Genomic DNA, 26,245 nt, shown 5'->3' on the forward strand with positions numbered 1-26,245 from the left:
GACCTTTACAGAGTCATGTTCTATATCTGACCTCTACAGAGTCATGTTCTATATCTGACCTTTACAGAGTCATGTTCTATATCTGACCTTTACAGAGTCATGTTCTATATCTGATTCTACAGAGTCATGTTCTATATCTGACTCTACAGAGTCATGTTCTATATCTGACTCTACAGAGTCATGTTCTATATCTGACTCTACAGAGTCATGTTCTATATCTGACCTCTACAGAGTCATGTTCTATATCTGACCTCTACAGAGTCATGTTCTATATCTGACTCTACAGAGTCATGTTCTATATCTGACCTCTACAGAGTCATGTTCTATATCTGACTCTACAGAGTCATGTTCTATATCTGACCTCTACAGAGTCATGTTCTATATCTGACCTCTACAGAGTCATGTTCTATATCTGACCTCTACAGAGTCATGTTCTATATCTGACCTCTACAGAGTCATGTTCTATATCTGACCTCTACAGAGTCATGTTCTATTTCTGACCTCTACAGAGTCATGTTCTATATCTGACCTCTACAGAGTCATGTTCTATATCTGACTCTACAGAGTCATGTTCTATATCTGACCTGACCTCTACAGAGTCATGTTCTATATCTGACTCTACAGAGTCTTGTTCTATATCTGACCTCTACAGTCATGTTATATATCTGACCTCTACAGAGTCATGTTCTATATCTGACTCTACAGAGTCATGTTCTATATCTGACCTGACCTCTACAGAGTCATGTTCTATATCTGACTCTACAGAGTCATGTTCTATATCTGACCTCTACAGAGTCATGTTCTATATCTGACTCTACAGAGTCATGTTCTATATCTGACCTCTACAGAGTCATGTTCTATATCTGACCTCTACAGAGTCATGTTCCATATCTGACTCTACAGAGTCATGTTCTATATCTGACCTCTACAGAGTCATGTTCTATATCTGACCTCTACAGAGTCATGTTCTATATCTGACTCTACAGAGTCATGTTCTATATCTGACTCTACAGAGTCATGTTCTATATCTGACTCTACAGAGTCATGTTCTATATCTGACTCTACAGAGTCATGTTCTATATCTGACCTCTACAGAGTCATGTTCTATATCTGACTCTACAGAGTCATGTTCTATATCTGACCTCTACAGAGTCATGTTCTATATCTGATTCTACAGAGTCATGTTCTATATCTGACTCTACAGAGTCATGTTCTATATCTGACCTCTACAGAGTCATGTTCTATATCTAACCTCTACAGAGTCATGTTCTATATCTGACCTCTACAGAGTCATGTTCTATATCTGACCTCTACAGAGTCATGTTCTATATCTGACTCTACAGAGTCATGTTCTATATCTGATTCTACAGAGTCCTGTTCTATATCTGACTCTACAGAGTCATGTTCTATATTTGACCTCTACAGAGTCATGTTCTATATCTGACTCTACAGAGTCATGATCTATATCTGACTCTACAGAGTCATGTTCTATATCTGATTCTACAGAGTCATGTTCTATATCTGACTCTACAGAGTCATGTTCTATATCTGACTCTACAGAGTCATGTTCAATATCTGACCTCTACAGAGTCATGTTCTATATCTGACCTCTACAGAGTCATGTTCTATATCTGACTCTACAGAGTCATGATCTATATCTGACTCTACAGAGTCATGTTCTATATCTGATTCTACAGAGTCATGTTCTATATCTGACTCTACAGAGTCATGTTCTATATTTGACCTCTACAGAGTCATGTTCTATATGTGATCAGCTGTTGTGTTTCCTTTGCAGGGAAGCGTTTCAAGGCCCAGAAAGGTAATAACCAGCATTAGTCTGCAGAGGGAAGTGACTTCACTGTCAGGACAGGAGCATGTATAGAAAAGTTAACACGTTCTTAAAGGACTCATGTTTTGAGATGGTCAGTGTATGTTCTTGTCAGATAATATTGTACACTTAAAACACCATCTGACTCATTGTAAACTCATATTATACATCAGTTCCTACTGCAGAGTGGTCTTAAGTTAAGCTTTAAAGTGGTGTTATATTACAAGTGTTAACAAAAGACTTCTGATGAACACTACAGTACAGTAGGTAGTGGTAGGGTGCCTTTACAACTGTTCACTATAGATCCAAGTTCTTGTTCAGATTCTGGTGTTCTGTTCTCACTGTCTCTCATCTCATTTCATTTACAGATGTTCTTATGGAAGAGATTGGTAAGTGATATCCAGTTCATGAGTATGTGAGGATGTTGAAGCACAACTGTCATGGTAGAACAGCTGTGCAGCGTGGTGGAACTGTCAGAAGGATACCTGCAGAGTGAATTCAACTGCACTGTCAGGACAGAAAAACAATATTTATAATCTCCAGATGTCTTTACATCTAATACTCCTTGTGCTTCTCATCACTACAGTACAGTAGGTAGTGGTAGGGTGCCCTTACAGCTGCTCACTATAGATCCAAGTTCTTGTTCAGATTCTGGTGTTCTGTTCTCACTGTCTCTCATCTCATTTCATTTACAGATGTTCTTATGGAAGAGATTGGTAAGTGATATCCAGTTCATGAGTATGTGAGGATGTTGAAGCACAACTGTCATGGTAGAACAGCTGTGCAGCGTGGTGGAACTGTCAGAAGGATACCTGCAGAGTGAATTCAACTGCACTGTCAGGACAGAAAAACAATATTTATAATCTCCAGATGTCTTTACATCTAATACTCCTTGTGCTTCTCATCACTACAGTACAGTAGGTAGTGGTAGGGTGCCCTTACAGCTGCTCACTATAGATCCAAGTTCTTGTTCAGATTCTGGTGTTCTGTTCTCACTGTCTCTCATCTAATTTCATTTACAGTTGATCTTAAGAAAAAGAATGGTAAGTGATATCCAGTTTATCACTATATTATCACAATATTTATAATCTCCAGATGTCTTTACATCTAATACTCCTTGTGCTTCTCATCACTACAGTACAGTAGGTAGTGGTAGGGTGCCCTTACAGCTGCTCACTATAGATCCAAGTTCTTGTTCAGATTCTGGTGTTCTGTTCTCACTGTCTCTCATCTCACTTCATTTACAGATCGTCTTGATAGAGAGAAGAGTAAGTAATATCCAGTTTATCACTACGTGAGGATGTTGAAGCACAACTGTCATGGTAGAACAGCTGTGCAGCGTGGTGGAACTGTCAGAAGGATACCTGCAGAGTGAATTCAACTGCACTGTCAGGACAGAAAAACAATATTTATAATCTCCAGATGTCTTTACATCTAATACTCCTTGTGCTTCTCATCACTACAGTACAGTAGGTAGTGGTAGGGTGCCCTTACAGCTGGTCACTATAGATCCAAGTTCTTGTTCAGATTCTGGTGTTCTGTTCTCACTGTCTGTCATCTCATTTCCTTTACAGGTGAGCTCATTGGGGCGAATGGTAAGTGATATCCAGTTTATCACTATGTGATGATGTTGAAGCACAACTGTCATGTCAGAACAGCTGTGCAGCGTGGTGGAACTGTCAGCAGGATTCCTACAGAGTGGATTTAACTGCACTGTCAGGACAGGATCATGTATAGAAAGGTTAACATATTCTTAAAAGGCTAATGTTTTGAGATGGTCAGTGTATGTTCTTATCGGATAATATTGTACATTTAAAAAAACATCTGACTGATTGTAAACTCATATTATACACCAGTTGCTACTGCAGAGTGGTCTTAAGATAAGCTGTAAAGTGGTGTTAAATTACAACTGTTAACAAAAGACTTCTGATGAACAGTTACTAGAGTACAATAGGTAGTGGTAGGGTGCCCTTACAGCTGGTCACTATAGATCCAAGTTCTTGTTCAGTTTCTGGTGTTCATATGTCAGATGTTCTCACTGTCTCTCATCTCACTTCATTTACAGATCGTCTTGATAGAGAGAAGAGTAAGTAATATCCAGTTTTTCACTATGTGAGGATGTTGAAGCACAACTGTCATGGTAGAACAGCTGTGCAGCGTGGTGGAACTGTCAGAAGGATACCTGCAGAATGAATTCAACTGCACTGTCAGGACAGAAAAACAATATTTATAATCTCCAGATGTCTTTACATCTAATACTCCTTGTGCTTCTCATCACTACAGTACAATAGGTAGTGGTAGGGTGCCCTTACAGCTGGTCACTATAGATCCAAGTTCTTGTTCAGTTTCTGGTGTTCATATGTCAGATGTTCTCACTGTCTCTCATCTCACTTCATTTACAGATCGTCTTGATAGAGAGAAGAGTAAGTAATATCCAGTTTTTCACTATGTGAGGATGTTGAAGCACAACTGTCATGGTAGAACAGCTGTGCAGCGTGGTGGAACTGTCAGAAGGATACCTGCAGAGTGAATTCAACTGCACTGTCAGGACAGAAAAACAATATTTATAATCTCCAGATGTCTTTACATCTAATACTCCTTGTGCTTCTCATCACTACAGTACAATAGGTAGTGGTAGGGTGCCCTTACAGCTGGTCACTATAGATCCAAGTTCTTGTTCAGTTTCTGGTGTTCATATGTCAGATGTTCTCACTGTCTCTCATCTCACTTCATTTACAGATCGTCTTGATAGAGAGAAGAGTAAGTAATATCCAGTTTTTCACTATGTGAGGATGTTGAAGCACAACTGTCATGGTAGAACAGCTGTGCAGCGTGGTGGAACTGTCAGAAGGATACCTGCAGAATGAATTCAACTGCACTGTCAGGACAGAAAAACAATATTTATAATCTCCAGATGTCTTTACATCTAATACTCCTTGTGCTTCTCATCACTACAGTACAGTAGGTAGTGGTAGGGTGCCCTTACAGCTGGTCACTATAGATCCAAGTTCTTGTTCAGATTCTGGTGTTCTGTTCTCACTGTCTCTCATCTCATTTCCTTTACAGGTGAGCTCATTGGGGCGAATGGTAAGTGATATCCAGTTTATCACTATGTGATGATGTTGAAGCACAACTGTCATGGTAGAACAGCTGTGCAGCGTGATGGAACTGTCAGCAGGATTCCTACAGAGTGGATTTAACTGCACTGTCAGGACAGGATCATGTTCAGGAATGTCTCCTCTTGTTCAGCTGTTATTAGAACACTGATAAAGACCTTGATATCTGGATGTCATACAGAGTTGAAGGGGTTGTCACATGTACATGGTTGTTACAAAGCATGAAGAACAGTGATGTACTGCTGTATCTCTTCATATCAGTATCTCTGGTCTGACCACAAATGGGACCGAAAGCCTTATTTACAATCTCCAGTCTTTCCATTTATATCTGTGGAAGTTTTTTCTTCTTCAGAAGGATAAATCAAAAATAGTCGTAGACAGTATATCTTTCAAAGTCAAGGTGGCTTGATGGTTTTATTCAGCAATGCGGCAGCAGTACATGAAACACAAAAAGTCAATCACTTCTACCCCACAATGTATCATTTACCCAAATATGAGGAAAATCCCCCGCCCTACATGCGAAGATTTCACAATGTTCTAGAAGGTTCTTCCCACAGTTGGCCAAGGCCAACCTGTCTTCAATAAAGCCAATATGCGTGCGCACACATTATCTCTACTGCCCGCTCAAAATTCCTGTTACTCTCGGTTCTTATCCCCTCCTAGGAGCGTAGGCTACATCGATCCCAAGTATCTGGGGTAACAATAACACAAAGCCTTCAAGTTTAAGTATCCCCAGATGTTTACCCCGGGCTGTTTCCATCTCCCTCGTTTGGTACATGTTGATGTAGCAATGATCATGATCAAATAGACTGTCATGGTTCATAAGATCATGATCAAATAGACTATGAAGCATATAGCAGTATATGATCTAAAGAGAGCTTAGAGAGTACTAGTGTTAGAAATATAAATGTCACAAGTAATGTGTGTGTGTGTGTGTGTGTGTAACCAACCATGAAAATGTGGACCATCAGAAAAAAGGTGTAAACTTCATCTTTTGGCAGATTCCATATTATCCTTTCAAGAAATGCGCTGTCTCAGTACTGAGCCTCAGGCAAAGATACAAACAACACATAGAGACAGTAGATACTGATAAGTAAACATTCTAGATATCTATATTATATTATATCAGGGCTCTCAAGCTTTATCAAAAGTTTGGCGTGAGATTTCCATACCTGTCGAAAAGGGCGGTTGGGGTGCTGGTGATGTTTTCTGATTGTCATTTAATAATACACTGAAATGCTTGAGTCTCACGGTGAGCCTGTATTTTGAACTTGCTTTCTTTCATTATTTTTGGAGTCTGCCTTTCCAAAGCCATCAGCCCACGGCTTGATAAAGAGTAACAGCTCAGCCCCTCATGCTCAACAGTACAAACCCTCTTTAGTCTCCCTGTTCATTACAGCCCTACATTAACATTAGGCTCAGGACTAAACCATATGATGTACCGTAAGTGTATATTTTTCTATACAGAAGGTACAACACTGTTCATGTACTGTATGTCAGGGAAAAATGTACCTTGGGAAAATGACGTCTATCTCATCTTATCAGTCATAGTAATTTTGTCAACCAACACTAGTCAAGATGGGAGAGTCAAACCAGAATTACTACAGGCAAACAACCAACAAAAAAACAATCCTGAATGAACTGAACGACCATTCTCTGGTGGAGGAGATCCAACACTACCTGAGCTCAGGAAGTCTCTCCAGTGAGAAGAAGCTCTCATCTACACAGTGGTCAGCTCTGTTCTTTGTGTTGCTGACTTCAGATGAGAAGATGGACGTGTTTGACCTGAAGAAATACTCCAGATCAGAGGAAGGTCTTCGGAGGCTGCTGTCAGTGGTCAAAGACTCCAAAACTGCTTTGTATGTATAAAGCAATTTTATTAATAATCACATATTGTGATGTAGTATTTGATTATCGAATGATCCTATCATACAAACTATGACGCTGATGATGTGTCATGTTCTCCTTATGTCATGTAGGCTGAATGACTGTAACCTCTCAGCACAGTGCTGTGAAGCGCTGGCCTCAGCTCTCCCCTCCTCAGATCTGACAGAGCTGGACTTGAGTAACAACAACCTGGGGGATTCAGGCATGAAGATGCTCTCTGCTGGACTGAGGAATCCACTCTGCAAGCTGGAAACACTGAGGTCTGTATTCATGTTCAACATGACGCCTATAGTATAACTATAGTTATAATATCACACCATGCACTGAATCACACACTAGTCGTAAGTTTGTGGTCTATTAAAAGGTACAAGGGGGCCGGCCAATGAATAGTCAGGGCAGTCAAGGGTCGTAATCCACAATGCAGAGTCATTCAGGTACAGGGCAGCAGGCAGGTTCAGAGTGAGGCCAGGCAGGAGGTCAGGACCAGGTGACAGTGTTGTAGTCAAGACCACCTAAACCCAGACCAAGGTATATCGAGACCGAGACAAGATCAAGACTTTGAGGGGTCGAGACCGGGGCAAGACTAAGACCAAGACTGGGCGATACCGAGTCAAGACCAGACCACTCAAAACACACACTCCATTTGTCCTCCCCTTAAAGACACACAAACATACTTTTACTGTACTCATTCACTATGCTCATTTCCTTGTTTGAAACAAACATAAAGCAAACATGACAGATACATACAGACAAACATAAAGCAAACAACAGATACATACAGACAAACAAGAACAAGGTCACGTCTGACCTGGGGGGTGTTCCATCAACGTCGATTAAGGACAAGCAAGACTTATCTCGCCAAGTCTCAATTACTTTAGCGAGAGTTCCGTTCCATTAAGGTGGCTTATTTTAGTTCTAGCTACGTAACCAAGGTAACTTATACTTCGGAACTAGCCTGATCCGTGTCAGGCTAAAAGTCAAGCTAAACTAAAATGTGTTGCAAATAATTTCAAACAGGCGGAAACAGAATCTCAAAAGACAGTTCCGTCGAGTAAATTCCTGCACGCAAACCACTTTAGTCCGTGTTCGGAAACGTAAATTCAGACTTTTTGAAGTGCAGACATTAATGATTTAGCTACATGTTTACTTCATCTCCAAAAAATATGTTAATTTAAATAAACAAGTTAAGAAATAATGTCACTTTTGTTTTCAAAAGCCATTGGTTAATTGACATAAAATAAGGACTTAGAAACTAAGCAGAGCGTCTAGACAAGTTACAATCAATTATGGCGTATCCGTTCTTTGACAACCCTGTGGTGGATGAAGGTGCTCAGATTATACAAAGAGCGTTTATCCCACCAGCCCCAAGGGTCTTCAGAGACAGAAGTAATGGTTCCCTGACCAGTATCTGTGGAAGAAGTATAGGTTCAGCAGGCCCAGCATAGTTTATCTAGATAAATGTAATTGTCATTCTTAGAAAAAAATAATACATAAATATATATATATGAAATAACACTTTAGCAACTCTTAAGGATGGCAATGAACACATAAGAGCAGCCTACCATCCTTTGTAAAAAGTAATAGAAAGGAGAGTAGACTATAATAGTAGAAAGGAGGGTAGTAGACTGCAGTCTATGTAGGTAGGCCTAGACTATGTAGTCTGCTGGAATCACACACAAGGAAGCAAACCCACTGTAACCAAGCCTTGACACTGTTCAGTCTGTCTGCATCTGTCTGTGTCTTTGCATGTGGGACATTCTTGAACGGGCAACTATGCCAGGAAATATGAAGGGTATACCTTGCTCCAAAGCAGTACCTGAATATTATCATCAGTTTTTCAGGTAATCTTGAAACACAAAGAATCAAGGAGGACTTTTTATTCAATTGTATAAAGTATTTTCATTGTTTAAAGTAGCCTATATGTTGACAAGCCTGTATATTACCTCTCCTCTGGCTTCCCCAATATTATAGGTGCAATATACTGTCCTCATGGGTGTATCCAGGCCCATTGGAAGACTCAGGGGGTGACTTGACTGCCTGGTGCCCCCATGGTTGAAAGTGTTTCTAAAATGCCAAATTTAGAAACACTTGAGTGGCAAAAATCAGACCAAGTGCCCTACTGTCTGCCATTCACATTGTGAAATATGCTTGAGTGCACAGGATGCCCCATGCAATAAATGACAGTGTGCCCTCTATAAATGTAAAAAGAGTTCCTTTATAGTATAGAAAATGTGATGCAGTACCCTATAAGGTGCCCTTACAATGGCCTAAATTGGACTGTTCCCATGCCCTTACTTCCAATGGAAAAAGGTGCTGTTATGAAGTGCCCTTTATGCTGCCCCTACATGACAGTGTCCCAAATGGTGCCCTTTCCAAAGAAGACAATTAGATTCTGTGCCCAACAGTCTCCCCTAATGTTCCCAGTAGGGCATGCTTTCCCAAAGTGAGGCTGTGACAACACTTGGCACAGCCACAGTCTGTCACTGTCCAAGCCCCCTCTGGATCTGTGGAGGCAGACTATGTTAATTGGAAATACTCGTAATATAATAATGATAGTCATGCTGAGCAATTTTAAATGACTGTTCTGCCAAACAAAGTGTGCAGTTTGGGTCACCTTCTGATCTAAAAAGTCAGTGCTGGATCTGTGCAATACTAGTCATTTCAGTGAATCCCCATTTAAGTCATGGTTATCTTTCCCTTTTATCTTAAAGCTCAGCATTTAGCCTATCAGTTAATAAATGTGTGTGGCAAAGTTATTTTGAAGAAATTTTTGATTTTGTTCAAGATGTGAAGACAAAAACATTATTAGCCCACATCAAGTGCAATTAACCATGGCCTTCTTCAGTGTTTTGAATGTTATCCTACAATTTCCAATTGCTGCCACGTTCTTTTTTGGGCTATTATTCTCAATCTCCTGTTGAGAATATCGACCATAGGCTAGCCTGTCAGAACGGTTTCAGACAGCTCATCAAATTACGCTAATTATCAGTAGGCCTAAATGCATATATATATATGTTAAGTAGATTTGGTAGGTCTACAATTTACGCATTTTAACGGTCGTAATGGTTTGACAAGTTGTCTCCCTTGCCATGTTAATTGCGGCAACATTGCCCTTTTGGGGAACAAAAAAACTCAAAAAATCAATTTACGCTGCTGAAACAACACACCTCTGCTGCTTTACGCTATACTTTTTGCGACATAACTCCTCTTTTCGACGTTCGCCTGATCTGGGCTGCACAGTCTAAGCTTATTGAGGTCTAGCTTGAATTAGCGTTGCCTGTTAGTGGAACGGAAAGTTAGTGGAACGGCTTGAGGCTTAAGTCTAAGTTGACGTTTACCCAAGTGAGACTTATTCGTGTTAGCGCGACTTGCGTTGGTTGATGGAACACCCCCCTGGAGGTTCCAGACACAGGGACTTCGTTGTTCCACCACTAGTTGGAACCAAACAAGAACAGCTGTAGTAATGCCATCTACCACCAGTCGGAGCCAAACCGCTGTAACAATACAATCCACCACTAGTCGGAGCCAGACAAGATACAGCTGCAATAACACAATCCACCACTAGTTGGAGCCCTGCAATATCACCCAACTGCCACTGGCCGGATCCCGACCAGAGACAGTTGCAATACTACCCAACTGCCCTGATCTGATCCGACCAGAAACAGCTGCCACACCACCCCACTGTCAGTCAGTGCCAACCGCAGAAACACTTGTAATTGCGCCTACTGCCACTGATCAGAGCCAGACCAGAAGCAGCTGCAATATCACCCAGCTGCCCCTAGCCGGATCCAGACCAGACACAGCTGCACCCCACTGTCACCGGTCAAAGCCAATCACAGAACCAATTGGAATTGTGCCTACCTGTTGCTGGTCGGAGCCGTGGGTAGATTCTTGACATTCCATACATACACATCAGTATAGAAAATAGAGAGGGAGAGAGAGAGGGGCCAAGTGCGTACGTTGGCACCATGAGGTTTCAGCTCCTTGACCAGAGAGCGGGAGAGCGGGAGAGGGGGAGAGGGGGAGAGGGAGGGAGGGAGGGAGGGATAGAGAGTGTTTTCCATTATTGTGTGTGGAACCACAGTTATAATCACACCACGCACTGAATCACACACCACACACTGGTTGTGAGTTTGTGGTCTATTAAAGGTACAAGGGGTCCGGACAAAGAATATTCAGGGCATGCTTGTCATCCACAAGGCAGAGTCATTCAGGTACAGGGCAGCAGGCAGACTCAGGGCCTCATTTACTAACATTGCGACTGCAGCTTAATCTGCGCCTTTGCCCAACCGCAAATAGCGCACGGTGTATTTCCGCATTTTGCGTGGTATTTATCAAACCAGATCTCGTCGGGCAATCAGCGCCTTACTCCGCCCTTTAGTGTTAATTAGCCATTAAAAGACGGGAGAAATCGCCTGCATGTTACTGCCACCATGAGTGATTCGAGGAAAAGAAAAAGAAGGTTCAGCAAACAGGAGATAGAAATATTGGTTCACGAAGTTACAGCTAACATTAACATGATACAAGGAAGAATACACTCTCTCCTCCCATCTCTTTGCGGCACACGCCCACTTTCCCTTATACCCTCCCAGCAGCGGTAATCTGCGTTTTTACTCAAGTGCGCTGCCTTTGTAAATACAGTGTTATGTCTTTACCCGCTATTTTACGCCTGCAATGGGTGCAATCCTGTTAGTAAATGAGGCCCTGAGAGTTAGGGCAGGCAGGATGTAAGGACCAGGGGAACTAGGAGGCAGAAAAGACTAAAGGAGGTAGAGAAAAACATGCTGGTACTGTAGGCTTGACAAACAAGAAGAACTGACCCCAAACAGAAAACACAGGGATAAATGAGGATAGGAAGGAAGATGGGAGACACCTGGAGGGGGTGGAGACAAACATGAGATGGGTGAAACAGACCAGGGAGGGACAGAAATATATTTAAGACATACTACTTTATTATATTATTGTAGATTGACATGGCATTGTGTTTTGTATTTGTCTGCTAGTGTACTGTTGTCCCTGTGCTTGACACCACTATCCCTGCCTCAAGGGTTGTGGGTCAGAAATAGCCAGAAAGGTGTGCTGCGTGGTATACTGACAGACCTGCTATTGGATGTAATATGTAATACTTTCTTGGTGTATTGTACTACTATAGTCCTGGAAAGAATTAGGAAACCACTGCACCTTTTTCTTTCCTTTTTTAAAAAGTGGAGAAGGATTTTGAGTGAGGAACAGAAAGGTTAAATTTAAGAGGCCACTGCAAATGCTACCCTTCTGTTCCTCCCTCAATATGGTCCTTCTCCACTTTTTTAAAAAGGAAAGAAAAAGGTGCAGTGCATGTACAATTTCTGACACTATAGTTTGGTACGATTCCATTTGAGATAAAAGGAAAGTCAGCCAACCTGGACAGACAGTCCTCTGACTGATCAAACCTTCTTGGTGTTTGAGAGGAAAATGACAGACTGATATTCTTTATTTCTACCTCCAGAGGTGAAGGATTCATATATCTATGTGTCTATTCCAATATGTAATGATAGTATTCAATGACACAAATCTGTGTTCTAGAAAGAGTGGTCTGGAGTCGCAGAGGTCCCATAATATCAGCTTTAATGCAGCAGTTGGAAATCAACAAGTACAGAGCTCTGGGGTTGTCTACGTTTCCCTACCCGCAACAGAGTTTGGGCTGGTTCACGAAGTCCAACTGGCTATCTTTCCCTGCCCCAGCATATCATATACAATGCAATTGAAAACACACGTATCAAAAAAGGGTTGAGCTTGTTATCTCGTGCGTCAGGGAGTTGTTCTTGCCTCCGCGTCCCACCTGCTCGGGTGCCGTCTCCACCCAGATTCAAGGTTGTTTCTGAAAATGAAGAGATAGAGACACAAAGAACAGCCTGCTTCCCACACTCAGTGTGAGACCCAATGTTTAAGCCTGAGCACACTTCTAAGTTCATAACTTTAATAAGCACAATATATTCTTTAATCCCTCTTTTGATCTCTGAAAACACCAGAGATCAATCAACATAGCCCGGACCAACCACCGCCTCCTCGTCCTGGTCAGCCAGCCCCAGCAACGGCATTTGGAAGCCCGTCTTTGGGTTCTCCTCAGCCGAGACAATGATTCGGTTTCACAGGGACCTGATACATGGGATACCGGAACAATCATGTTGATATAGCACACTCTTAAGTAAAATAGCGGAAACCTTCTTAGTCCAGTACAATTCTAGTGTGGTCAAGCAGTATCACTCTTGACCTAGTCGTAACCCTCTTTTCCGGACTCTCACATTCGTAGCAATAGCAAAAGGTTCACTGGCCCTTCTCCACCAACTCCTGCAACGTACGGCTGGATTCTGGAGCAGCACAACACATGCTCCAGTGGTACCACGTACTTCCTTTCCCCAGCACCCTTAGGGCGTGCAAGGTTCTCTCGATGACCTTGAATGGTCCTGTCCATAAATGTACAACAGGCTTCCCCGAACATCGGATGATGTATTGGGGCAGGTGGGGCAGGGTCTCCAAGGGGAAGGGGTAGATCATCCAGTGAGAAAGGGGGGGGACAGGGTCTCCAGGGGAATGGGGCCTTAGAACAGGGGTTAGGTAGTCAGACCCGCCGGTCTGACTCGTCCTGAAGTAGAAAAGAGTTACAGTCCCAGCATCACCTTATCTCCCATGATCAAGCAGTAACTGATTCAAATGAGATGCGAACAGTCGAACACCAATGATTAAACACAGATATTGAAATCAAGAACCCATTTGAGGATTTAAAGTGGATATTTTTTAAGTTCAAATAAATCCCTCCTTTCACACCCTTATGACAACAAACCCAAATTTAAAAAATATCCCATTACCGATTACACAATGTTGACATACAAATCAACAATAATGATGAGACTATGCAGTGTTATGGCCAAGTGGTGTGGACACACTGGACACAGTGGGAAAACCCTAATGATGTTATAGGGGAAAACTCACCGTCACTCCACAGAGTGGACATTCGACATCCATGTATCCACGGCAGACCTGGACATGCTCACAGGCCCCCTTCACCACATACATACAACTTTAGCCAAGCTTTTAGAATTGTAATAAAATAAACTAAATTCAAAACAAATAGAAAAACCAGAAATTAGACAGGATATTTTAAAGTTTTCATAAGATCCCTCCTTTCATTGATAACTTTAATCAATACCCAATCTCCTCGTTTGACTCCTCCACTCTTTGGTTTACTGCTTCACCTGGAACAGAATTTAGCAGAAGACATCTCTTTTCTCGTGAGCATTAGGTTTAGGTTTTAAGTTGTGTAATTATGATCTTCTATAATTCAATTCAAATGTTGTTAATGCATCTGGTACAGGACTGGGAAAGATTTCAATCCACTGTAAACATATCTATAATTACCAGGCAGTATTGACCCTTCAGTTTTCTTATTGTTGAGCAAACACATGTAACAGCATCTAATAAGACAATACATCATCATTTGATATTCAACTCCTATTAGTCATGCCTAGAAATGACAATCTGTTTCTTTGTTCCCTTCTTTAGAAAATCAACTGTTAGTCTAATTTTTTTCACTTCAAAAAACCTTTTCTGTCTTTTAAAACAGTTAAGTTTAAGACCAATATTGTTTTAGATTCTCTATTTTACCAAATCACACCTCTTTTTATCAAAGATATGATAAAAGAAATTTTCATTATGCCAAACCAGAATCTGTATGCTTCTTAAATGAAATATAGACCAAATAATGTTCTTAATGTAGCTATTAACCAAACATTTTTCCCAACTATATTTTCTATAAAGGTCAGATAGGTAAAACTTCATAACTCGTTTTGCTGCAGTTCAAAACGAGCCAATTAGCTCAAACCATCATAACCACAATTTATCAGACTTGATGAGTCTTCCCAAATTATTTTCAGAACTGAATGTAATAATAACCCTCTTCATGCACTAATACCATTTATTAATACAACCCTTGGAGTGGATTTAACCCTCTCATTTTTTATAAACACAAAACACGTAGGCCTACAGGGACTCTCACCCTTTTGGAGAGGACTCTAACCTCTCCTTGACAAAGACAAACCACGTGTTAGGACTCTCACCCATTTGAAGAGGACTCTAACCTCTCCTTGACAAAGACAAAACACGTGTAGGGACTTCCACCCTTTTGGAGAGGACTCTAACCTCTCCTTGACAAAGACAAACGTGTAGGGACTCACCCTTTTGAAGAGGACTCTAACCTCTCCTTGACAAAGACAAGCCACGTGTTAGGACTCTCACCCTTTTGAAGAGGACTCTAACCTCTCCTTGACAAAGACAAAACACGTATAGGGACTCTCACCCTTTTGAAGAGGACTCTAACCTCTCCTTGACAAAGACAAAACACGTATAGGGACTCTCACCCTTTTGGAGAGGACTCTAACCTCTCCTTGACAAGGACAAAACACGTATAGGGACTTCCACCCTTTTGGAGAGGACTCTAACCTCCCCTTGACAAAGACAAAACACAAAAACGGTTGATTTCCCACCACTGTTGGTTTGACTAGGTATGATGAAACATAGTAATCGTCTAAATTTGGTTCTCAGTTCCGAATAGCAGTACTTTTTTAACAGGTGTCTGCTAACCTTTTTTTAATGTTGAGGCGCCTCTGACGATTACGTCTGCCTCCTCGTACCGGTGTATGGGTCTTTCTCCCGATCTGTCGGTCGGGCCGGAACCCTCTGGACTCCCTCTTTTCAGCGTCGGGGTCACCATTTGAAGGATTCATATATCTATGTGTCTATTCCAATATGTAATGATAGTATTCAATGACACAAATCTGTGTTCTAGAAAGAGTGGTCTGGAGTCGCAGAGGTCCCATAATATCAGCTTTAATGCAGCAGTTGGAAATCAACAAGTACAGAGCTCTGGGGTTGTCTACGTTTCCCTACCCGCAACAGAGTTTGGGCTGGTTCACGAAGTCCAACTGGCTATCTTTCCCTGCCCCAGCATATCATATACAATGCAATTGAAAACACAAGTATCAAAAAAGGGTTGAGCTTGTTCTCTCGTGCATCAGGGAGCTGTTCTTGCCTATGCGTCCCACCTGCTCGGGTGCCATCTCCACCCAGTTTCAAGGTTGTTTCTGAAAATGAAGAGATAGAGACACAAAGAACAGCCTGCTTCCCACACTGTGTGAGACCCAATGTTTAAGCCTGAGCACACTTCTAAGTTCATAACTTTAATAAGCACAATGCATAACTTTAATAAGCACAATATATTCTTTAGAGGGTAGTAGTGTTTGTAATCCTCAGACCTGAAAACGTGTCGCTTTTCGGCGACAATCGCCGTTTTCTAGGTCAATTGGATCATTTACGTGAATCGGAGTTTTTTTTTTTGGGGGGGGGAGGGTGGCATACATACAGCATACTGCTGGTGACAACGTTGTTAGAATAGCTAATTTCAAAGGGGAACGGTTCGGCTTGTTTCATAACAAACGGACCCATCTGCAACCGACGCACGCCCTACAATTTCCCCCAGAAATTGTACCATCTCTAGTTCCTCTTTCAAGTAATAAGCCCATGTGTTCAAGTGTTGAGCATTAAATTAGCTGCATGGTCTGTAGAGATCTTGGGACGAAGCTGCAGTAGCGTACATAACAGAAAGTGTTTCATTCTGGAGAAATTGTGTAAATGTTTTCTGTAGTTAGATGGTCTGAGGAGAATGAGTGGAGTTGGTGAAGCGCCCTGGTGAGTTGCAGTCATTCGCCATAGTTCTAGTACTAATCTGAGGCTAGTCTCCATAGATATCTATATTATGTCTATGGATATCTATGCCTAGTCTCCTCCACGTCTCCCCAACGTGACGTCATCACCAAATTGTGCTAATATGCTAATGCTAACACCAAAAACGACAAAACTGTTCTTTAACACCATTTAGAGACACCATTTGGAGATTTTTTAAATGATATACATATCTTGACTGCTTCATGTACCCATTTATCATCAGTGATGTTTAACCTGCAATATGGCCTTTAAGTCACGCTCAGAAATGTTTCATTTGCATATTAAAATCACAAAAAAATAGAGCCGGGGGCAGCCACCACCCAACATTCCACCCCCCCCCCCCCCCGCGACACTGTCACCTTTTTTACTCTGAGGAGTTTGCAGGTCTGAATCCTTCTTATAATCATAATACATAATAGAAATACCTCAGGATGACCACAAGATGTCTCAGTATACGATAGACAGGATCGTTTTCTGGAATATTACACAGGCACAATCCAGCTCAGTGAAATCAGCTTCTCAGGCAGGTTAATATTTCACATGGTTACTGACTACCGTGTCATTGTGTTCAAATCAAATATTATTTGTATAGCCCTTTCTACGAGCAATGTCGCAGAGGGCTTCACACATGCCCATAGAACTGCACCTAAACCAACCTTAACTCCTTGCTTAACTCTCAAGGAAGTGTCGAGGAAGTTTTGAAGACACTGTGTGCGTGAATAGTCAAGATAACGGATTAATACAAATTCTTTATTCTGTACAGTACATTACCAAACAGAGCGCACTGTGACCAGGCACACCGGATTACTAGAAGTCCTTCGGCAGAGTGATGACAAACACAATACACATATTAAAGTCTTTTATTGTCAGGTACACAGAACAACACAAGGTCAGACTGGGCACTGAAATTCTTGGGACAAGACAACGCAAAGAAATCTGGCATAACAAACATATAAGTACTTAGAACATAGATCTAGATCTATGATAAGCTAAAAAAGAAACCTACATGTACAAAATAGTGTTGAACGATGCGCTGGGCATCATATCCCCAACACCTTGTTATATAGGCAAATATTAGCCTACAGCCCCTTTACAAAAAGATATGAGCATTCACCCTGGTGATACCCATCCCCCACTGCGTGCGCAGCCTAGCCATAATCAGGATGTCCCCCTTTCACCCAGTATCCTGAAATGCCCTGGTCTCCCCAAACTGCTTGACAACTGGCCATGGACCCTCACTCCCTCCATCCGAGCCTGGTCTCCCAGTCTCCTCAGCCTCCTCAGTCTGGGTCATCGTGACCTGTTCGGTGTTCCCTCATGGGTCCTCTCACTTTCTACCGACCCTCTCATCCCGAGCCCTGGTGAACAGCTGGAAATGCTTAAACCATAGTGACCCCCTTCTCCTGCGCTCTCACTCTCTTCAGCCTTCTCTCATCCTACACTGTTGGTCTGAGTGTTCCCATAACAGAGACACAAAAGGGATTCTGCTGCATCAGCCTGCCAGACACACACCCTCGCCCTCCCCCCCCCCTGCTAGTCCAGACCTTGAGTCTGCATCTAACATTCCATACTGCATTCTCCTACACTAGGCCCGTTGTGACCCCATCTAACCTTACTGCCCTGCCACCCAATAATCATCTTCCCACGACAGGACCAACCCTCAACTATACTGTCTCTCCTGTGTGATCCAGTCACGCTCGGGGTCTCACGGTTCCATAGGTTCGTGCACGGAGATCACACGTTTAGTTTTGGGTTTGCTAGCTGCTCCCTCTGAGGGAATCGAAACCAAACCACGGTGTCGTAACGTCACTGGGCTTTATAACATCAAGGGGTCTTTTATAGCAGCATTAATGTTTTGGTCTTTTATGACAACATTATAATTAGTTTATCCCTTATTTCTTTGTTCCCACTCGGACGAATATCAGTATTTTCCTTATAATAACGATCAAGAGTTTGCTCGCCCTTATTCCCCTCCCCGTTATTTAGGACACGACACCGCACCTATGAGAGAGAGTGAGCCTGAACATCTGAATCTTCAAAATCCTGTTTTGCGTAAACACCAGTTAGACAGACAGCCCTGTCAAAGTAGCTGGTCGCGATTCCCGGGGACTCACCTTTCTATCGGCGTGGGGCGCTGTGTGTCTCTCAAGATCCGGAGGAGGGCCCACAGTGAGGACAGACAATGCTGTGTGTCTCTCAAGATCCGGAGGAGGGCCCAAAGTGAGGACAGACAACGCTGTGTGTCTCTCAAGATCCGGAGGAGGGCCCAAAGTGAGGACAGACAACGCTGTGTGTCTCTCAAGATCCGGAGGAGGGCCCACAGTGAGGACAGACAACGCTGTGTGTCTCTCAAGATCCGGAGGAGGGCCCACATTTTACTGCTGGGTGACAATAATAAGTGTTTCTCTTAAAACAGGTTCTGTAACCCACAATTACGATGAGGCTGCTCACGCTGCTTACACAATCAGGCTCGTTGTAAATCCTCCCTACTTAGGGCTAGTGGTGACCTTGTGCAGGCGGCCACAGATAAGATTCTAGGCGTGGGGTCAAAAACAGCGGATCTTGACTTGTAGCTCAGGCCCCAGCCTGCGAAGGACGATGCCTGCCTCCAGGTGGCCTTCTCCCTCACTCCTCAGCCTCTGTCACCCAGATCTCAGTCAGGCTCAATATCCTCTATCGTTTAGTGGTAATAATACTAAGCTCAACTATAATAAGTCAACAGCTTAACATATGGTTTCCAGTAATATAAAATAATACTAAAATTTTCAATCAGATGAATCCATAATCATACCCATCTTCATCGTTTCAACAGTATGGTGTCAATTTCCACGTCAGTCCCTGTGGTTGGCGCCTCTTCCACTGAATGAAGGGTTTCGGATTAGGAATAGCAAGAAGTGTGCTTGGTGTATAATACTACTATGTAACTGGCTATTTTTACTTCAGAGGATGGTCCATTTACATTTATTCTTTCAGCAGACACCTTTATCCAAAGGGACTTCCAAGAGAGAGCTTTACAAAAAGTGCATAGGTCAATGATCATAAACAATGAGATAGCCCCAAACATTGCGGGTAGCCAAAACATGAAGCATAAGTGCCAAAGGGAAGAAACATAAGAGCATGTACAATTAATCAACATGATCCTCTAAAGTTCTAGAGTGTACCTGGTGGAAAGCAAGCAACAATAATATAATTCACAGCAAGTACAAATAGTTAAATCAGTTACAACTAACCAACAGGAGTGACCAACAAGTCCCTCAATAATTGTCATTGTGTTCCTGGAGGAAATAAGCTAACATCTGATCCAACAAATCTGGTGCTGGTGTACTCCCAGAACAAGTGCGTCTTTAGCCTTTTCTTGAAGGTGGGGAGACAGTCAGTGTCTCTGATGGAGGTGATTCCCCCATTGGGGGGGGCCAGACAGGAGAAGAGCTTGGGTTGGGAGCGGGTGCTCTTGAGAGGTGGGGCCACCAGACGATTGTCAGAAGAAGACCGTAGGTGGCGGGTAGGGGTGTAAGGCTGGAGGAGAGACTGGATGTAGGCAGGTGCAGTCCCGTTCACCGCTCGGAAGGTCAGTACCAGGGTCTTGAATCTGATGCGGGCCGTGATGGGTAGCCAGTGGAGGGAGATGAAGAGCGGGGTGACATGGGAGCGACTGGGTAGGTTGATGGTAGCATTACATCTGAGATGCAGGGATAGTATACTGGCCCACGATTTCTGACGGTATTGCACCTTGCGTATGCGTACATTTAAGGGCCAGGGAGACGTGCACAAAGTACGCACCAAACGAACGCAGGATACGTGCTGCAGTCATTCAGCATGTGTACACGTACATAGCGGAAAGTATATTTCGGCCTTAAGTGTCAGGTGCAACGCTGCTCTTTAGGTTAAGTTGAACACACTTGTTTTGGTCATTTGTACAGATCACTAAAGATAATATTGGCCATTATATTCCTTGAGGTTGGTTTTGCTACATGTAACATAGCATTAAAGCAAAAAGAGAACATAATGCAGACAAGAATGTAACAACTTTAAACAACACTGCTCAAAATAATTAAAGGAACAGTTTTTTATCAGGGTATGGCATGAATTAACTTCTCTGATAATGATCTGGTCAGTTAACCCTACAGAAGTTGCACATATTGTCCAACTCCGAGCCGTTGCAAGGAGATTTGATGTGTCTCCCAGCACAATCTCCAGTACATGGAGGACATTCCAGGAGACAGGCAGTTAGTCTAGGAGAGCTGGACAGGGCCGTAGAAGGTCCTCAACCCATCAGCAGGGCCGATATCTGCTGCTTTGTGCAAGGAGGAACAGGTTGAGCACTGCCCGAGCCCTACAGAATGACCTCCAGCAAGCCACTGGTGTGAATATCTCTGCCCAAACAATCAGAAACAGACTTCATGAGGGTGTCCTCAGGGCGCAACGTCCTACAGTGTGCCCTGTGCTCACTGCCCAGCACCGTGGAGCTCGATTGGCATTTGCTATAGAACACCAGAACTGGCATGTCCACCCCTGGCGCCCTGTGCTTTTCACAGATGAGAGCAGGTTCACCCTGAGCACCTGTGATAGACGTGAAAGGGTCTGGAGAAGCCAAGGAGAACACTGTACTGCCTGCAACATCATTCAGCATGACCGGTTTGGTGGTGGGTCAGTGATGGTCTGGGGAGGCATATCCATGGAGGGACGCACAGGCCTCTACAGGCTAGAGAACGGCAGTCTGACTGCCATTAGGTATCGGGATGAAATCCTTGAACCCATGGTCAGACCCTACGCTGGTGCAGTAGGTCCTGGGTTCCTCCTGATGCACGACAATTCCCGGCCTCATGTGGCAAGAGTGTGCAGGCAGTACCTGGAGGGTGAAGGAATCGATACAATTGAATGGCTCTCACGATCACCTGACCTAAACCAGATAGAACACCTCTGGGACATTATGTTTCGGTCCATCAGACGCCGCCAGGTTGCTCCTCAGACTTTACAGGAGCTCACTGATGCCCTTCGACAGATCTGGGAGGACATCCCACAAGACACCATCCGTCGTCTCATTAGGAGCGTGCCGCGACGTTGTCAAGCATGCATACAAGCACGTGGGGGCCACACAAGATATTGAGAAGCATTTGAAGCAGTTGAAGAAATTTAATTTTGGCAAAATGAACTAGCCTGCCACATCATTTTTTCACTTTGATTTTTGGGGTGTCTATAAAATTAAGCCCTCTGTAGGCTGAAAACGTATTTCCATCAAAAGATGTGTCATCCTTTCGTTCCTAAGACATTAAACTGTCCATATCAGTATAGATATCCAACATAATTTTTTTTCACATTGAGATCTGATGTGTTTTCAAAAGTGTTCCATAATTTTTTTGAGCTGTGTAGAATATATATATATATATATATATATATATATATATATATATATATATATATATATATATATATAATGCAAGATATAAAATGTTGAAATACAGAAAGACATAGGCATGATGGTGTTGATGATTAACCGTTTGTTCCAACACCGTTATCCACGAACAGCATCTGAATATAGCAGTTCCTCTTCTCTCAGGATGGAAGGCAGAGCCAACAGGCAGTTATGTTGCTCTTTTGTAGCAGAATATGGTTATCTAATGACCTAACAGAATTAAATAAATACTGATAAGCATTCTGTTATTTTAAAATATATTTATTGGGTAGCTAAGTTTTTTTTTGCATACATTTGGTTAATTTCACTTCCATTTAATTCCCCTTTCATTTTTCAGAAGAACTTGCTGTTATTTCACTATGATAATATTGTCCAATAGCATGACGTGTTTCTCGGCATGCTAAGTCACGTGATCTCTCTGGATCAGTTAGCCGTGTTTCTAAAAAGAACGACGTTAACTAATGGCGTCGGAACCAGCGATGTATATCTGCTCAGAAAATTCAAAGATAAGAAAAATGTAGCCAACATCTGAAAGTTTAAGTCAACAAAACATGACTTGCCAGTCCAGAACAAAAGTATTTGAGTTTTTTTTACTGTAATTTAGAAGAAGTTTACCTCAGGATAACACAGGATATTCGCGGTGTATAAACCAGGACATTTTGTAGCTAATAAAGAGCGACTGAGGTGGGATATTCTTCAGTTGGAATCCAACTCAGTGGAACAAGTTCGCCAGGTAGGCTGATATTTCACCGTTTTATATGTAAAATGACATTTTAGTTGACTGAGGCAGGGTAAGGGGAACGGGAGGTAGTTAGCTACAAATATCTAGGAAGAGGCAGCAGGAGAGGGCTTTGCCGTTCAGTTGTTTATTATGCATAAGACCTCATTGGCGTAATGCAGGAACCTTTGTATGCCGACTGCACGACTTTCAAACAGAAGATATTGTTGTAAGATTTTAGCATTCAGTCGAACAACCCCATTATATTAGCCGTTTCCCAATATGGCTTTTATAGCATTCAATAAAGCGTGCTTGATGCTGCCAGTACACACACTCCCTGCGCGTTGAACTTCAGTTTCCATCTCCGTCAATCATACCAGCGCAGGTGACAACAATGTCCCTTGATTGGGGATAGCGGCCAGGTTTTGTGGAATACAAAAAAGCTTTTTCAGTTTGAAGCTCAAGTTCCAATAAAAGGGCGAGTTCTCGCTTAATGTTTCTAGTTTTCCAATACGTCTATATCGTTGCCATTATACACAGGTAGTTTAGGAGTGATCTTATGCTGACACAATGTATCAGATTTTCCAGTCTTTATTTGCCGTTTAGTTGTTATTTATTATGCATAGTTGTAAAATGTAGATTGACATACCAGGTTTCCCAATGTCATTGGTGGTCTGTGCACTGTGGTCTGTTCTCTGGTCTGGTGAGAACTGTGTCCCTTCCCTCTACTTGTGCCCCTTCCTGTCACCTGTGTCCCTAAATATAGAACCCTGTGCCTCCAATGACTGCCACCCAGTGTCCAAAATATTCTGACAGTTCTAACCAAAATAATATGACATGTCAATAAGAAACACAAATGGCTCCTACAGTTAGGAAAGTGGAAGATAGATGCTGTCTATTCTGCCGGACAGCTAAAGGAGAACTACAGCTTAACTACAGTTTAAACAAGAACTCACGCAGGGAGACTTATTAGTTGATTTGGTCACTACCTCCGTATACAGAGGAATGGCCATTTTTATTTATTTTTGTGTACGTCTATTAATTGTAAAGTGGTATGTTCACGTCAACCAAGAGGCCAGTCGTGATGTGTCGTTTGTGAACGATTCCTTCATTTTGAACGAATCTTTAGAATGACTGGGGAGTAACGAGTCGTCTCAGTGAGTGATTCGTTCATCTTCTTGTGGCAGCGCATCGGGACTGTTGCATTGGCTCAGTAGAGGAAACAGAAAGGATTCGTTCACCTCATTCACTTTCACGTGACTGCTAGGTTTAGCATAGAAGACGTGAATGATTCGAGTGATAATTACAGGTTTTGTTATTTTAGCTTTACTTACAGTTCAGTGCAGTAATTGTTTGCTGTGATAATTAAATGCCAGTGTGATAATAAGTGACCATTTCAAATCATGCAAACTGTCATGATGTATTGTATTTAATGGGGGAATTTTTGTGGAAATATTATCTGGCACACAAATGTGCAATTCCTTTCCCTATAGCCTACTCTAATGTATCTTGGCTGGTTTAGATGCACTAATATTTCTTCCTTTGGAATATGATAACTGTTTAAAATAGTGGAAATATTCAGGCCAGGGAATTGGCTAATTGATTGAATTGTTGAACTGATGAACAAGCAAACTTGCTTGTTCTTTATCCTCGATTCTCTATTATCATCCCAACATTTCCAATACAAAAACCATGTCGTACAAATATATAGAATTGTCTGTCACATGGCTCTTCTTTCATTGGCTCCCTTGCGTAGATCCTTCACGCGTGCGTGCGTGTGTGCGTGCATATGTCTTAAAGTGGCCCTGCTTAGGCTAACTAAATGAAATGCTCAGATAAGATAAGGATCTTCCTGTTTACCTAAGCCTTTACCATGCCTATAGTTCACCTGGGGGGTTGGCCTCTCTCTACACAAATGGAATGCTGAACACAGTATCATTCTTATACAGGATAAAGTTACATCTTCAACTTTTCTGATATTGGATTACGTGGGTCACTCTGTCTAATGAGGGGAGGTGCAGCTATGACAGTACCTGCCAAATGAACCCCTCTGTGCTGACTCACTCTGGAGGCCCAGATGGATTCTGTCACAATATTGATCCTCTTTCTACAGGCTGTCAGGCTGTCTGGTCACAGAGGAAGGCTGTGCTTCTCTGGCCTCAGCTCTGAGGTCCAACCCCTTCCACCTGAGGAAACTGGACCTGAGCTACAATCATCCAGGAGAAAAAGGATTGAAGCTGCTCTCTGCTGGACTGGAGGATCCACACTGCAGACTGGAGAAACTCAAGTAAGGAGATGTTTGTTTTTTATATACCTCTTAATGTAATGTCGCTTAACACTGAATATATCTAATTACGTTAATAGGCCTTGCATTTCTTGATGTTACAATTAAAACTGCATGTTTACTCTACAATCTACAATATGGTTGAACTATGATTTCCAGAAAGCGGGTTTAGTGAAAACTGAGTTTTTAAACCCTGAGATGATGGAAACTCTGGGTTTTTAGCTCCAGAAAGAGAGGTCACTAAAACCAGACGTTGTAAAATGTAGCTCAGCTCAAACCTAGGTCCTAGTGTCGGTTTGAAGTGAATGTAGCTAGGGACTTCAACAAGAAAAAAAATGGAATCAATTTGAGCGCAAAATAGTTTTTGAGCTTCATATAATATAAACATTATGTTGGACTCATATTGTTATATTTACCGAATGTTTTTAACTACAAATATTAATATATTAACTCAGTTTTGGACACCTTTATGCAGAGAATGATGATACTAAGGCCCAATCCCAATGTCCCCCCTAAACCCTAAGCCCTGAACCCTCACACACTTACTTGACGTCACCTAGTAAGTGATTGAGTGCAAGAGGCTACAAGAGCTCAAAATGCTATAAATTGGAATGGTTCAGCACTTTGCGGCATTATAGGTAAAATAGTAATGTTGTTGGATCAAATCTGATGAAAGCATATTTGGAATTTATCATCAAAGGACAACCTACACACTAGGGCTGCACGATTATGGCCAAAATGATAAGCACGATTATTTTGATCAACATTGAGATCACGATTAATTATCATTATTATTTGTCGATTTTAACCAAAACAACTTTTTTTGTCACGTAGGCTAATTATACCATGCAGTTCGTCAGTGATGAAGTAAGCAAACAGCGCTTGATCGGCCATGACTGACGTCAACGCAGCAAACCAGGAAGCAGGAATGTCCGACTTTACGCAGCCGTTTATAACTCCTCCCCGACTGCAAGCAGCAACTCTCGCTGGTCGTTTCATGCAGCCGATGTCGAACGCACCTATGGGTTACGGAGCGCTAGATTGGCTTTGCCAAAAGAATGCCGCATTTTAAATATCGCTCCATCACGCGAATTTGATCGTGGGAAGCCAAAATCGTGATCGTGATTAAAATTGTATTAATTGTGCAGCCCTACTACACCCAGTTCTGGCTATATTAACCGTCAGTGAGATTTGTGTTTAAACTTACTGATGTTAACTGTTATTTCTAACTCTGTTTACGTCA

General features: G+C 42.3%; 1 protein-coding gene across 1 annotated transcript in view; it reads left to right on the top strand.

Annotated features, from left to right (window-relative positions):
- The window catches only part of LOC134040319 (butyrophilin subfamily 3 member A2-like), a 40,842-nt gene that overhangs the window by 12,387 nt on the left and 2,210 nt on the right, over positions 1–26,245 (top strand). The window contains exons 6-18 of the mRNA XM_062486415.1: positions 1,796–1,819; positions 2,197–2,217; positions 2,524–2,544; positions 2,851–2,871; positions 3,076–3,096; positions 3,403–3,423; positions 3,894–3,914; positions 4,231–4,251; positions 4,568–4,588; positions 4,895–4,915; positions 6,707–6,803; positions 6,924–7,091; positions 24,832–25,005. Of these exons, the coding sequence (XP_062342399.1) occupies positions 1,796–1,819; positions 2,197–2,217; positions 2,524–2,544; positions 2,851–2,871; positions 3,076–3,096; positions 3,403–3,423; positions 3,894–3,914; positions 4,231–4,251; positions 4,568–4,588; positions 4,895–4,915; positions 6,707–6,803; positions 6,924–7,091; positions 24,832–25,005 (652 nt within the window). The remainder of the gene's footprint in view (positions 1–1,795; positions 1,820–2,196; positions 2,218–2,523; positions 2,545–2,850; positions 2,872–3,075; positions 3,097–3,402; positions 3,424–3,893; positions 3,915–4,230; positions 4,252–4,567; positions 4,589–4,894; positions 4,916–6,706; positions 6,804–6,923; positions 7,092–24,831; positions 25,006–26,245) is intronic.

Source organism: Osmerus eperlanus, chromosome 1 (assembly GCF_963692335.1).
Source record: "Osmerus eperlanus chromosome 1, fOsmEpe2.1, whole genome shotgun sequence".
Classification (NCBI taxonomy): domain Eukaryota; kingdom Metazoa; phylum Chordata; class Actinopteri; order Osmeriformes; family Osmeridae; genus Osmerus; species Osmerus eperlanus.